The sequence below is a fragment of the Solanum tuberosum genome, unplaced genomic scaffold, assembly GCF_000226075.1.
Source record: "Solanum tuberosum cultivar DM 1-3 516 R44 unplaced genomic scaffold, SolTub_3.0 scf00330, whole genome shotgun sequence".
Taxonomy (NCBI): domain Eukaryota; kingdom Viridiplantae; phylum Streptophyta; class Magnoliopsida; order Solanales; family Solanaceae; genus Solanum; species Solanum tuberosum.
Genome location: NW_006239256.1, coordinates 577,907 through 593,866, shown reverse-complemented (window position 1 = coordinate 593,866; position 15,960 = coordinate 577,907). Strand labels below are relative to the sequence as shown.

Sequence of the window (15,960 nt, the reverse complement as noted above, 5' to 3'; positions counted from 1 at the left end):
TCTGTCTGTCTCTACGATGATATTCGTCTTTAAACATATTACCCTCCAACTTATTTCCCTTCTTATTAAGTTATGGTTTATCATTCTGTTGTTGTGTTGGTTGGGTTGGGGGTTTGGGGTTATATCGTCTCGCGGTTATGGAGATGTTTTTTGTTTTTTTGTCTTTGATGTAGGTGTGAGCAGGCACAGATTTATAAAGCATATAACTACGATCGAAATTTAGGAAGGTGAAAACATCTGACGTGAGTGTGCACATGTAAAAATGGCGAATGCCTGTGTGAGCAGGCACAGTTAGTTGGTGAATCACCCTATATATATGGTCAAAATGTTCTTTACGTGTATATATATATAGTAGATGATGAATCGTTTGATAAAAATCTCGTCTCTTCTACTTGTCGTGTTTCTTAAACAGCATCAACATTCTTTCTACGTTTTTTCCCTTGGTACAAATACATCCCCTTATGTTAGGTATTCAACTCTGTATATACAGCACGTTCAATGTAGATATGTTCCTTATCGTATACTTACTCTTATCGGCAAATAAGTCAAGTTGAACCTGAAAATGAAATCGTCTTTAATATAAAGTGCTTAATAAGTTCAAAAAATCAAGTTGAACTAGAAATGAAATCGTCTTTAGTATAAAGTACATAACTCTTAGAGAAAAATCATCTTTAGTATAAAGTACCTGGAAATGAAATCGTCTATAGTATAAAGTACTTAACTCCTGAAGTGGGACTTCTCATAGCAAATTCACCCTTTTCTGAAAACAACCAATACTTTAATTGCAAACTAGTTACGCTTGACTATATAAATCATTTACATCCATTCCGCTCTATTTGAGTTCATTTCAATCCAAATACTCAACAATTTGTTGTTTTTTTTTACAGCAAATTTAGGAGAAAACAATGCAAGAAGCTGCAAAAAAGAAGAGAACATATTACAAAACTAAAGGATGATTCCGAAGTTATATATGTTTCTCGAATTTACAAACAGAAAGGTGAAACATGACCTTAAACTTCTAAGTGCATTATCTGATACAGATTTCGCCTGATATGAGATGACGAAAAAGGCTGTTATTTCCTGGTACTTCTTGCTCAGATATTCAGCTTCCGAAAATGGTTCAAAAACATTCGTCTCATTGACCTGGTCATGCAAGTACCGCCAGTTGTTTTATGCATTTACACTAAAAATTGTGCACTTACACTAGCCAATAATCCAAACTGAACACTGAGCATTCTCTATCAACAAGCTGGCTCCTGTTTCAACTGGATTCCGCTTCTGCAGCCAAACATCATCGGCTGGGGAAACAGAGAGATCAGCATTATGACATATTGCAAGAAATCTTGTGTAACATAGATGAACATGGAGCATATTTAAGACGATCTCACAGATAATGATATGGTGGAACTTGAAGAACCGATTCAATAAGACGCTGGATCAACCCTAGTGGTGTGGCATTAAGATTCAACATTGTGCCTAAAAAAGGGTGTGAAAAGCAAGATCACCTGAGCTGAACTAGGCGGGAGACTACTAGTGAGCTCCTCATTTAAGAAGACTGGAAGTGGTGGCATTTGGCTCATAATCCCTGGCATATTTTTCATTCTGAAATGACATAACAACAGTAGTATTATATGAATGGCAGGACAACCAAAAGTCAGCATGGTGGCAAATAAAAAGGATAGTAGAATTACTTATTTAAAATCGCAGTTAAATTGTTCTTCGTCTGGAAAAAGAGATCAACATTGTCCTGCAACTGCTCATTTACATAGTGACATCAGATATCAGAAAATATGCAAGATAGAAAATTGTAAGATGAGGAACATCTGTCAGTCTCCTCCGAAAGATGCAACAGAAACAGAAATAAACAACAACAACAAAAAAAAACAGACGATAATCCATGAAGATGTAATTAAATGATTCCATCTTATTTATTTTTACTTATCCAAGGATTTTATACACCTCATTCAATTCCCACATTAATTTTCCTACTTAGTTACTTTAGCAGTAAATAACAAGTATCACCATTCTCTTTGTACTCAAACTAAAAGGACTACCAGAGCTAACACAAAAAGGCCAACAAATGACAATGTCACCGATCTTTTTTATGACCTATGCTATACGCACTCTCAAGTCGTGGTAATTACCATTGCTATTTAAGGATCAGACTCATTCAAAGCTAATGTGGATACAGACAAAAGCTGGATATGGTTACAAGAGCAATTCAGAATTTTCTTAATTTCATTTTAGAAGAGTAGTACTTACTATTAAATTGGCCCCATCTTTTGTCGTTGTATACCTGTAATCTGATATTAATGAGCCTTCTTTCTTTTCTTGTTAGTGTTTTTATTGTTTATAACTAGCACCCGTTTGAGGTGCTTTGCTTTATAATGTAAGGTAGTAAAAGCCATTTGAGGTGCTAAGTCGGGTGCAAAACTTAACAAAGTTTACATTCCTAGAGTTTTCAGAAAATCCATATAACCATGTCATTTAGATAACATTGTTTGATATACTTAACTTGGGCCAAGGGTCTATCAGAAACAGTCTCTCTACCTTAACACAAGGTAGGGGTAAGGTTGTGTACACCCCACCCTTCCTAGACCCCACTTGTGGAATTACACTGCACATGTAGTTGTTGTTGCTTTCCTACATATTTTAGGCATTTAAGGCTAGAGCATGTCCTCCAAAGCATCTCTAGATTTCCTATTCCTTTCCTTCCCTGGGACAAAATCTTTTAGTTTCCCCAAACATTTTCTTGCAACACATCGAAAATCCATCACTGGCTTTGGCATGACCATTCCACCTTGAACATGAAAAAAGAACAGCACCTACCAATATAAAGAGATGGTTGACTGATTCACATCCAACCCACACATGAAATATCTATGGCACAACTCCTCTTCTTTCTTGTGGTTATCCAAACTAAGGACTGCTTCCAGCACTGTTGTTCAACCAACTACCTCCAAGAGGGCTGTAGCTTCTGTTTAATTTTTGGCGGAACTGCTGACCATTTGCCAGGTGTGACCACTAGAGCAAAGAACGATTTTCTTTTGAAAATGGTAAAGTTGTATTGTATTCTTCAGCATTAAGGAAGTTGTACCAACTGCTCAGCTTCTTCTATACCCTCTTCTTTACACCAAAAATACGAAGTACTGATACAATTCTCTTTAACTTTCTGGATTGTGTTAGAGATATCCTGAAAGCATTTGTTGTTTCTCTCTCTCCATGTTGACCACCATATGTTTTTCTGAATCTTGCTCCCTCCTCTCCTTATCCAACAGATGAGTAGGTCAGCAGTGTGTTCTGGAATTGAGACATACTTAGAAACAGAGACCAGATCTGTGTTCTAATCTTACAATGGAGAAACACATGATTGTTGGTTTCCTTCTTCTCCTTGCAAAAAAGCATGCAACTGTGAATCTTTCAACTCTTTTCTTCGTCCATGCATATCAGGGCCTATACAATCAAATCCATGTTTTATTGACATAGCTGACTTACTACGATCACCTTCCAGCTCTGGAAAACTTCCTGTCCCAGCTGTGGTCATTCTCTGAGGAGAAGATTTTTTAATTTTTTTAAAAATTGGTAATGATATTCTTCAGCATTAAGGACATGCTGGGGACCTCCAAAAAGTTGCTAACAAGAAAAGGAGAGAAAAAGGCTAACTTTACACCAAAAATAAAAGAAGACAATAGATTTCTCTTTCACTTTCTGAATGGAACTTGTTTTATTCTCATAACATCTTCCATTTCTCTCCTTCCATAATGTCCACCAAATGCAAGCTGGGATCATTCTCCACCATTTCTTCTGGCTCTTACTTCCTCCTCTCCTAATCCAACAGCTCAGTAGGTCAGCAGTGTGTTCTGGCATAGTCCAGTTATTGTCTGTGAGTTTCAAGAACATGGACCAAAGCTGGGAAGTGACTTTGCAATGCAAGAATAGGTGATTGTTGGTCTCATCTGTCTCATTGTAGAGAAAACCTCTGGATACTATTTGTTGGCCCTTCTTCTTCAACACTTCTTGCATGAGGCATGCTCTCTTGGCCACCAACCACACAAAACACTTCACCTTGGTTGATGCCTGACTTGTCCAAATTTGTCTCCACCTTGCCAATCTGATTTCTTGAAGAGATCCCACTTCCTTTCTGTAAAGCTTGTTCACAGAAAACCTTCCATCCTCGGTGTGTTTCCAGTTCATTATATCATTTCTTGTGGACAGTCATGGTATAAAGTTATGAGGAGGAGATGTTCCATCCAATCACAACCTCCAGAAAAGAGGCCAATCTGGATATGTTATAAGAAATTCTTCCTCAATGCAACATACCTAACCACAATCTGTCCAAAATTTTACATTCCATTCGCAGCTTTATATCTAATATATTTTTGAACACCTCCAGCTGCCTTATGATTTTATCCAGAAACTCACACCGTGTGAGGTTGCAACTATTTTCAAGCACCACCGCCGCTCTTTAGCAACCTACCTCCCTACTTACACCAAGTGTAGGTCTATTTCCTGCCACTTCCTCATCAACCAGTATTGTGCTTTGAAAGGTTTTTGACACCAAACCCTCCTTTATTCATTGGCTTAATCAACTATTCTCATTTAATAAGATGGTATTTGATGATATTTCTTCTCTCACAATTATCCTCAGACATTATCCAACCCATTGTGACATGGCCTTGTCACAATTTCTATACCTGTTTGGCCAAGTGATATTCCATTTTTCGGAATCCAGAGCATGATTTCCACCAGGAGTTCGACTCTTATCATACCAGTATTGAGTAACTTTATTCGCCCATTAGTGCCTTGATAGTTTCTGATAAAGGCCTCTTCCTGATCCCATGCTGTCCTCATCCACCATACCAAATATTGACCCCTTGTTTCATCATTTATTTGGAAGAAACATATATAAATGTTAATCACAACTTCCTCATTCATCTTCATTCTTCTATCTGTCCAAACTGACCATTCAAATCAATTTTTTTACTATGCCCTTCATATGATTTGGCAACATCATCTGAAACATCACTGGTTGATTATTCCACTGTTTACACAAGCTTTATCTCAACTCAGTCAATTGAAACCATGAAAATTCTGTCTGGTTGTGTGTAACGATTTCAAAAGATTTCTTGCCTCAAGGGGAAAAAATCTTCCCCTCTCGAGATTTCCCCGTCTTCATGCAGCTCTTTTCTCATTAAACAAGATATGATCACACATGAGTCACCTTAGACAAGCTTATAATGCTGCGTGAATGAAACTTATGTTAGCACTAAAGGATCAGAAACGATGCTGCAGAATCACTAAATTGCCATAGACAGAGCAAGACTTGTCCAGCTCTTTTCTTGTCAGTATTAACAGAGCCAATGTTTTTTTCCCCTGTTGGACTACGGCTATTAAATTACTACCCCTAGTAAATTTTCAGCAAGTCATTTTCCATTTCAAGAAAACTATTGAAGTCCTTCAACAAGAAGTTCGCATCTTGTTTTTCTGATTCTCCCCCAATTATTTCATAAGTTTCATTCCATAAACAAGAGGTTGAGACTAATACCATGAACGTTGAGAGGTTAGCTGAAATTTTGTTAAGGGCCTGATTATTTTCTTCCAATAGACGCCTTGTTCCAAGTAATGCTGCTAAGCAACACAAAAACCAGTTAGACAATTAGAGGCAAAGCTGCATGAAACAACTCAAGATACAAAACCAAAAACACATAGGAATTTCACAATAGCATTAGCAGAAGCATAAGACTCATCAGTAATTTCAGCAAGAGTTTTACCAGATTATGCTACATGACATATTTCAGTGTTTGCATGCATAAATTGGTCGAACAACATATATTGGTAACGTGGGGAGAACCTCAAGGCATTGCACCACTCAACATCTTGAGGTGCTTATGTACATAAATTATTGAATGCTCTAGATTAGTCTGCATATTCCTGTCAATTAGAACATTTTGACAGTTGTATACTTGCATTTGGAACACGTAAAAAATTTCACTCCCTGCCTCTACTTATCCATATAAATCCTGTTTCCCTAAATTAGGTTGCAAGAAAGTTGTGCAACCCACACAAACAGTTCAAATATGGTCAACTTGTAACATCCCAATTCTTCTTACTTTAAACTTTCCTTTCTCATTCAAACAAAAACATGCAAGACAACCTTTTTCCATCTCCTTCACTTTATCAGGATAGTGGTTTCCAAACTAAGGATTGTGAATTGTGCAAGAAGATGATAAATAACGAATTGTTATTAAGATTTAAGAGTGAATATATTGTCGTTAGATTTTATAACAGGAGAAAGAAGAAGATTAAAAAATGATATTTATATATTTTTCACTATAGCAGATTGCTGTTCATCTGATACTAGAATGAATAACACACACACTTTCAACCAGAAACATTATCTAGTTGCATCAGGTATTATTAGGTAAGCAATTATCTGTTACAAGATAACTGAAGTAACATCATTTAAGTCAATTTCAGGAAACAGCTATTTATTTTGAGAGATCATAGAACAACTTTGTTTTCTGGCAAAAGGAAAATGGAGAAGAATATCTTCCTATTGATAAACAGGTGAAACTAACCTCCTGATGACAAAACATCACCATGGCCATGATGATTCGTGGAGAGAGAATATGGAGCCAACTTCATAAGTGAAGCAGATGCACTACTCATTGAGGACATTTCTGCTAAATTATCCTGAAGAAGCATGAAAAATGTAATGTTTTTCTTTCTTTATGATAAAATATGCATAAAAAAAGATGCATGTAGATAGAAACATACCAATAGACATAAACAGAGAGATGATTAGTGATTAACGTCATGAGTAATTCCACTAATTCAGTTCCTAAAAGTAGAATTTACTAGTTCATTAGTGATCTGAAATGCGACCATTCAGAAATTTTCCTGCAGCAGAGGCAAAACTGATTGGCACATTCTACTAGATATGTAGACAATCATATTGCTCCTTCCCATTAATAGCAAAAAGGTGATGCCTCAGTAAAGAGAAGAAATGACAATCCACCCGCCCCTACCATCACACACATCAGCACCGGTACAGTTTCTACACTGTAACAGCAGGAAGGTATAATATCAAAGTCCCAAAAGATCCAGCAAGACTGGTAAGAACTTTTTTTTTTGATGAAGTAAGTAGATTCATTTCAAGGCATCAAGAAGATGCAAGCTTTACAAGGATAGATCAGTTAAGCTCACAAAAAAAAAAGGATTTGTAGCCTCTTTCTAAGCTATAGAGCTAACAAAATCCAAGAAGAGTTCTAAATTATTTACAGGGGTCAGTTTGGACCAACTAAAAAGGCTAACTAGACATCTGCCTCGCAAAAGATTTCTAGAAGTTGAAATTCCATCAAAACATCTTTTGTTCCTTTCTGTCCATAAACACCAAAAGATAACACCAGGGATCATCATCGACATACTCTTGATGGCTTTCTCAACATCCCGTGAACTCCAACTTTCAAGAGCATCCCTAACAGAGAAAGGCATGACCCAAGAAAGACCAAAAAAGCAACAAAACATATTCCAGAGGTCTGAGGCGGCTGGGCAGTGCAGCAGTAAGTGGTTGACATTTTCTGTGTGCTTGTGGCAGAAATAGCATCGGTTAGCAAGCTGGAGTTTCCTTTTGGAGAGATTATCCTGTGTGAGGCATGAGTTATGCAGTGCAGTCCAACAGAAACAGATCACTTTGGTAGGTAATTTTGTCTTCCATGACCATTTGTCAATCATTGAGTTCCTTGAGCATAAGCTGTGATACCCTTCCTTGACTGTGTAGTGACCTTTTCTTGAGTTACCCCATTTCAACTTCTTTTCAGTGTTTTTAGGAAAAAATGTTGATGCCTTGTCTTTTGGTTTTGTGATCCATTTATAGGAAAAGATGCCTTTATATCTGAGGCTTGCAAATGTATGGCTTAGATCTTGCCGACACTTTTGGGGGTCGCTCCTTTTTATAAAGTAGCTTTTGAGTAGTGGGTACGCCTTTTGATAAAGTCGTCTTTGACAGTAGCTATTACTGGATCCCTTTTAGGAATAGTGAAATGCCCTTTGGAAAAAGTAATTCCGGTTTTGCCTCTACTTTTTCCAGGGGGTTCTTTTCTCTATTCATAATTTGGGTCCATGTAAGCTAGAGCCATTCCTTTAGGATTGCACATGTCTCCATTATCTTTGTTGCTACTTTCTGTCGAAGCAACATCTTCAATTAACTGCACAATCTGTTTTTCATTATGCTTGTCTAAGTTTTCTAGAGCCTTCTTCAATTTTTCCCTGAGCTCTGCTTTTGATGGAGTTTTTCCCGTTGAACTAATCTTTTGAGACTGGGATTTGAGGACAGGTTGTTTGGGCGTCCAACCTTTGATTTGTATCTCTTTGGATAAATACTTAATTCGATCGATATTTGTTTTGGAAAAATTTCAAGTAATTATAAAAGATATTCTCTTTTGAATATAATATTTACACATTTTGATGTGCTCGGGTAGTGTAGTAATTTCTTCTTTAGTATGGAAATCTTCAAACCTATTGAGAAATTGTTGTGGAAGTATCTCTTTGTTAACTCCGAATAAATTCCACCATTCATAAAACCACCTTGGGATAATGGCTTTAATGACAATACTTAATAAACCAAGTGTGTCTTGGCCTGAGACATAAAAAATTGAACCATGCCGCTTTGTAATCATACCAGTTGTATGTCTGGGGTCTGTGCATTATAGATAACGTTATTGGAGTATGTAAATGGTCTGCAAACCATTCAAAAGGGTCTAAGATTCTCTTGATGGTGAACCTGGAATATTTGATAATTGCAAGATTGTTTTCATCTCTGGAATGTTCTATCTCGATTGAATCTGCGTCAATAAGGATAGCTTCATAGTATCTCCTGGTTTTGAGTATCCACAAAGTTAGAATCAGTATAGCAAGGTTTGATCAAGTTTGCTATATCAGTGTTGTTATAATCTTTGTTTAATGTCATAATAGGCAATACCTGTGAAGTAATGAATTCGAACCTTTCTTCCTTCGGAGATGAAATGGTTGGTTTAGTTAATTCAGGATTAACAGCTTGAGCAAAAAAATCAGGGGCCTTCATGACATAACTTTCTTTTGTTTGGATAGAGGAACCAGAGGATGTTCCTTTGTCAAAAGGTTTTGCTGATATAAGATTTATCAGCTTTGGTTGACGGGTTGGTAGCCTTGGATATTCGGCTAATGCTGTGAACCTATTTTGGAAAGGTAGTTCAAGCCTTTGATGACTTTCAGTTTTTGCTGGAGCTAATGGGGGATGTATAAAAGGTCTAGCCATTTTTGCTTTATGGAGATTTTCTCCTTTGATAAGAGTATTGGGTTTGAAAGTGGCCTCGTGTTTTTCCCTGTAAAAATTCTCTTATCAGGAAGTCTGGTAAAGAATTATTTTCTCCTTTGATAAAATCAATTTTAAAATCAAAGCTAGACAGTAGAGCTTGCCATCTAGCAAATATTTAAGGCTACCAACTACTCAACCAAAGCTGATAAATCTTATATCAGCAAAACCTTTTGACAAAGGAACATCCTCAGGTTCCTCTATCCAAACAAAAGAAAGTTATGTCATGAAGGCCCCTGATTTTTTTGCTCAAGCTGTTAATCCTGAATTAACTAAACCAACCATTTCATCTCCGAAGGAAGAAAGGTTCGAATTCATTACTTCACAGGTATTGCCTATTATGACATTAAACAAAGATTATAACAACACTGATATAGCAAACTTGATCAAACCTTGCTATACTGATTCTAACTTTGTGGATACTCAAAACCAGGAGATACTATGAAGCTATCCTTATTGACGCAGATTCAATCGAGATAGAACATTCCAGAGATGAAAACAATCCTGCAATTATCAAATATTTCAGGTTCACTTATAATCTTTGTTTAATGTCATAATAGGCAATACCTGTGAAGTAATGAATTCGAACCTTTCTTCCTTCGGAGATGAAATGGTTGGTTTAGTTAATTCAGGATTAACAGCTTGAGCAAAAAAATCAGGGGCCTTCATGACATAACTTTCTTTTGTTTGGATAGAGGAACCAGAGGATGTTCCTTTGTCAAAAGGTTTTGCTGATATAAGATTTATCAGCTTTGGTTGAGTAGTTGGTAGCCTTAAATATTTGCTAGATGGCAAGCTCTACTGTCTAGCTTTGATTTTAAAATTGATTTTATCAAAGGAGAAAATAATTCTTTACCAGACTTCCTGATAAGAGAATTTTTACAGGGAAAAACACGAGGCCACTTTCAAACCCAATACTCTTATCAAAGGAGAAAATCTCCATAAAGCAAAAATGGCTAGACCTTTTATACATCCCCCATTAGCTCCAGCAAAAACTGAAAGTCATCAAAGGCTTGAACTACCTTTCCAAAATAGGTTCACAGCATTAGCCGAATATCCAAGGCTACCAACCCGTCAACCAAAGCTGATAAATCTTATATCAGCAAAACCTTTTGACAAAGGAACATCCTCAGGTTCCTCTATCCAAACAAAAGAAAGTTATGCCACGAAGACCCCTGAATCTTTTGCTCAAGTTGTTAATCCCGAATTAACTAAACCAACCACTTCATCTCCAAAGGAAGAAAGGTTCGAACTCATTACTTCATAGGTATTGCCTATCATGGCGTTAAACAAAGATTATAGCAACACTGATATAGCAAACTTGATCAAACCTTGCTATACTGATTCTAACTTTGTGGATACTCAAAACCAGGAGATACTATGAAGCTATCCTTATTGACGCAGATTCAATCGAGATAGAACATTCCAGAGATGAAAACAATCTTGCAATTATCAAATATTCCAGGTTCACCATCAAGAGAATCTTAGACCCTTTTGAATGGTTTGCAGACCATTTACATACTCCAATAACGTTATCTATAACGCACAGACCCCAGACATACAACTGGTATGATTACAAAGCGGCATGGTTCAATTTTTTATGTCTCAGGCCAAGACACACTTGGTTTATTAAGTATTGTCATTAAAGCCATTATCCCAAGGTGGTTTTATGAATGGTGGAATTTATTCGGAGTTAACAAAGAGATACTTCCACAATAATTTCTCAATAGGTTTGAAGATTTCCATACTAAAGAAGAAATTACTACACTACCCGAGCACATCAAAATGTGTAAATATTATATTCAAAAGAGAATATCTTTTATAATTACTTGGAATTTTTCCAATACAGATATCGATCGAATTAAGTATTTATCCAAAGAGATACAAATCAAAGGTTGGACGCCCAAACAACTTGTCCTCAAATCACATTCTCAAAAGACTAGTTCCACGAGAAAAACTCCATCAAAAGCAGAGCTCAGGGAAAAACTAAAGAAGGCTCTAGAAAACTTAGACAAGCATAATGAAAAACAGATTTTGCAGTTAATTGAAGATGTTGCTTCTACATAAAGTAGCAATGAAGATAATGGAGACATGTGTAATCCTAAAGGAATGACTCTAGCTTACATAGACCCAAATTATGAATAGAGAAAAGAACCCCCTGGAAAAAGTAGAGGGAAAGCCGGAATTACTTTTCCCAAAGGGCATTTCACTATTCCTAAAAGGGATCCAATAATAGCTACTGACAAAACAGGCTGTCAAAGACGACTTTATCAAAAGGCGTACCCACTACTAAAAAGCTACTTTATAAAAAGGAGCGACCCCCAAAAGTGTTGGCAAGATCTAAGCCATACATTTGCAAGCCTCAGATATAAAGGCATCTTTTTTTTTCCTATAAATGGATCACAAAACCAAAAGACAAGGCATCAACATTTTTCCCCAAAAACACTGAAAACCTTAGTCATAAGCAAGACCGAAAGAACTTTCTTTGGTCCAGCAACAGTAGTATGATTATAATACTTAAGAAGTTCTTTTTGGTTAAATGATTAAGTTCTCTAACATTGAATCACACTCTACAAATACAGGAAGGAGGTCATTTCTTTTTCAAAATTGATCGAAGTAGGTGTTGTCAATAGCCATTGATTTCAAGTAATAAAGATTGCACCCTCTTCCTCTTTATTAACAAGTTTAGTTACCTTTCGAGAAAGAAAGTTAAATACTTAATAGTTGGGTGTGAGTGAGTAACTATACTGACTCAACAGTTAGATAAAATACCTCGACAAGGATATTTAACATATGATAAGACACCTATCAAGTGGATTTCATTTTAGACAGAATTTATTCATTAACAGCCAGCACCAAGTAGGCGATGAAAATTTACAGTTGCAAAAACTCACTCCTAATTAATCTAAAAAGGGGCTGGAAAACCTATAAGAATATCTAATTCATCAGTTTTTAACAAGTTACACCAAAAGGCCAAATGAGTATAGGCATTTGTATTTAAGTTTTTCTAGTGATTCAGGTTTGTCTTCAAATAACTCTCTTTTCTCTCCTTCCAAATCACCCAAAAAAAGGGCAAGCTAGTATGTTAATAATACACGTTCCTGCTTTGTTTTCACAGCTCGTTTCCTGTATAGATTTAAGAAAGCCTCCTTCAGTACTAGGCACCCAATATCACTCATCTTTTTAAACTATCAGCCCATCAACGTTCAGAAACAAACTCCATAGCAACAACCTGTGTAGCAACAGACGGCATGTACCTTCACCATAAATCTCACACTTATAGCACCTACTACACATTAAAATTTTATCTTCTACAGAGTCGATTGTGTCAAACAACCATCAAATGTAACAATCCAACAAAACCCAACCACCTTACGATGTGCTTTATTCCTCCAGATAGTCATCCAAATAAATTGAGGAGATGTTTGATGAAGAGATAACCTTATACCATACTCTGTGCTTCAATGAACTTCCCATCCTTTTGGTGTTTCCACCTCAGTCTCCGTCCCTTCTGGTAGAACATTTGCACCTTCCAGTTTCCGGGAAGCTGGACCATCTTCTCAACTTCCTGATCCTCACAATTCCATCTGAAAGTCATCTCCTAGCATGATCTGTTTTGTACTATGCAATGCTAGCATTAGTTTTCCCGGTAAAACTGAACAGTTGTGGAAATTCAACTTTAAGGCGAATATGTCCTATCCATAATTCCATATAGCATGCCAGAACTTTAGTTGAAACAATTCCTCTTCCTCCCGCAGCGTCTGCACATTCTTCCATAATACAACTCCATGTGAATATTACTGGTTACTGCACCAAGGACCAGCTTTACTTATTTAACTGGGATCACCTGTTCCTAAAGTTCATTGGAACCTGGCAATATCTTCACAACCAGTAATACAATTGATGTTGCTTCGGAATATCAAACTTTTATCCATAACTGCCCTCCTTTATCTTAGTTACTTTGTTCCATTTCGCTACATGGAAAGCCTTATCCTCTATCTTCTTCACATAAAAATTCTCTCCTAATACTATCAAACCTTCTCTTTGCTTAGCTGGACCAAAGATATCAAATTTAGGTAGATAAGCTAGTACATGGTCAGAATAGTAAAATCACATTTGAAAGCATGCACATTTCTTTAAACTACCATGACTAAAGAAGTTTCAAACATAAAAGTTACAGTCAACAGTTTCTAGAAACTCCCAGATTCAGAAATTGGATAAATAAATAACCCACTGTGTCTGATCAGTTTAGACTTCGAGGAATCAGATAAGCAAATCAAAGTAATTTGTAATACCATACGAGATAAAGGGAACGTAGGAAAAGGATAAAAGGAAGTAAAGTAGATGATGGCAAACCTTCCTATCCTTCACTTTCTTCCCCAAACTATAGTCTTCAGGTTTCCTTCGCTTTCTCTGACAAACAATAAATAAAGATGTAAGCAAGCCTTCTCATCAAGCATCAGCTATGACAAGAAATGCTTCAGACTAATAAAAGGAGTCATCAGAAATAGCTTCTAAAAAAGAGATGAAGGATAGAGATAGATACAGTCAAGTGATTGAGAGATATTAAACAGCCTAGGTAGCTCACCGTGATCCACCTACATCTCAGTGCAACATCACGGACATTTTTATCGCGGAGTGATGCTGCAATCTTAATGTATTTCATTATACGTGGTTCATTGGCATACCTATTATCCAAAAAATTTGAATGTCAGATACATACTTAGGGTATATATTTTTGTCACAAACATGGATAGACATAAAAAATCTCAGTATCGACATTCACTCAGAAACCCAAAATAAATCTACTTACTTGATAAGTCCTTCCTCCAGTTTGTACAACTCCTCGACCGTCCATTCAACAGCGAGGCCCGTATCATGCTTGAGCCCTGGCACTGTATCTATAAGAAAAGAATCTGAACAACTTCCATACTGACTAGTTCTTGGACTATTGCTACTAGAGCTATTGGTTGTCATCATTGTTGGATTCCCTGAATACAACATCCCTCCTCCTACACCACTATTATTTACATCAAAATTCACTCCAAGATGACTGTAGTAATCACTCATCAACATCATCTGAGATGATGAGCTCCCAATTGCCCCTGATTGAAATGATAAAGCTTGCTGATGAAACCCTGTATTAGAATCTGCAGCCATTACTTCACTAAAGCATTTAACTTTATTCAAGTACTTCCAAGAAAATTCACTTCACTCCTGAATCCACCTAGAGCTACATAACAATAGGAAAAAGCAGCAGCTTCAAAAACCCAAAATTCATTTGGGGTTCATCACTGTTCCAGGAGATTAAAAGGGGTTGCAATACACAAAACTATATAGCACCAAGACAGTTCACTAAACTCCTCAATCCACCAAGAGCTACACAACAACAGAAGAAAAAAAAAGCAAAACAGCACTACAATCAGAGCTTCAGAAACCCAAACAAGAAAAAACCCAAAATCTATCTGGGGTCCATCACTGTTCCAGGAGAGCAAAAGTATACAATACCAAAACAATTCACTTAACTCCTGAATCCACCCAGAGCTACACAACAATAGAAAAAAACCAAAAACAACAATCAAAACATCAAAAAGACTCAAACTTTATCTGGGATTCATTGATTTTCCCCAGTAGAGTAAAAGGGGTTTGCAACAAAACACGAAATACAGTACCAACACAATACATTTCACCAAGATTCCTTAACCAAGGTGAAAATCCCCTTCAATATTAAAACCCCACTTGGGAATTAGTTTATTAAATTGCATTGCTTCACAAGATTACCCATGAAATGAAACTCAGATATTTGGTGAAAGAATAAAAACCCAACATCAAAGAATCAAGAAATAGTACTTCATGTATGTATTAGTGGAGGTACAGAGTGAGAGAAATGACAGAAAAAAAGAAAAAAAAGGAGAAATTTTGTTGAAGTTTTTTTCTTTATCTAGTCTTAGCTTTTTCTTTTATGCTAAAAAAAATAATAATAAAAATAAATTGAAGATTTTGGACCAATGATTTTACGTATATTATAAAGTTGAGACCTAGGATTAGACATTTTATCTATTATCAGGACAGGAAATAAAATGTCGACATACTTTAGGTCTAATCTGAAAAGAAAAAAAAATAAAAACCTAATTTACAACCAATCTGGAAAAAAATAAAAATTGCAGTTTTTGCAAAAAAAAATTCTGAAAATGAAAAAAGAAAAATATTTTAAAATATATTTAATAAATAAAAGAAAAAAACGTGTAAGAATTAAGAATTTCTCTTCCAAATGGTATCAGAATATATGAAAGAACTTGGGAAACTACACTTATTCTCGAAATAGTGTTAGAGGTGGAGATGATATGATAGATATCAAATCAAATTTGTTGACAACATAGTTTCGATTTTATAGTATTTGATATATATTCGATAGTTATAAGAAGATATTAAAAATATCAAATATCGTATTGAAGTATATATATATCCTAGTATTAATACGAAACGAATGTTTAGACCATGAAACTTTCATTATTCTATCGGTCTATCTTGATTAAAAATCAAAATGTCTTTTTTATGTAATTAATTAATAAGAAAATTGTTTATATTTTCTTTTGAATATATATATA

The 15,960-nt window shown here is 36.0% G+C and overlaps 1 protein-coding gene across 3 annotated transcripts; it reads right to left on the bottom strand.

The window, feature by feature from the left end:
- Window positions 1-756: 756 nt before the first annotated feature.
- Window positions 757-15,290, bottom strand: LOC102603678 (uncharacterized). Of its 3 annotated transcripts, XR_368369.2 has the most exons (9): window positions 14,166-15,290; window positions 13,941-14,040; window positions 13,709-13,765; window positions 6,579-6,693; window positions 5,546-5,628; window positions 1,692-1,753; window positions 1,506-1,602; window positions 1,010-1,298; window positions 778-915 (listed from the first exon to the last, which is right to left on the bottom strand). XR_368369.2 is itself a non-coding variant. In XM_006360800.2 (8 exons), the coding sequence occupies exons 1-8, from the start codon at window positions 14,510-14,512 to the stop codon at window positions 1,242-1,244; spliced, it is 918 nt and encodes a 305-aa protein (XP_006360862.1). In that variant the 5' UTR covers window positions 14,513-15,290; the 3' UTR covers window positions 757-1,241. The 3 variants fall into 3 exon arrangements, 2 of the variants coding, with proteins under 2 accessions (XP_006360862.1, XP_006360863.1); XM_006360800.2 differs by having other exon boundaries at window positions 757-1,298; XM_006360801.2 differs by having other exon boundaries at window positions 757-1,298; window positions 5,546-5,625; window positions 14,166-15,289.
- Between the last annotated feature and the right edge of the window lie 670 nt (window positions 15,291-15,960).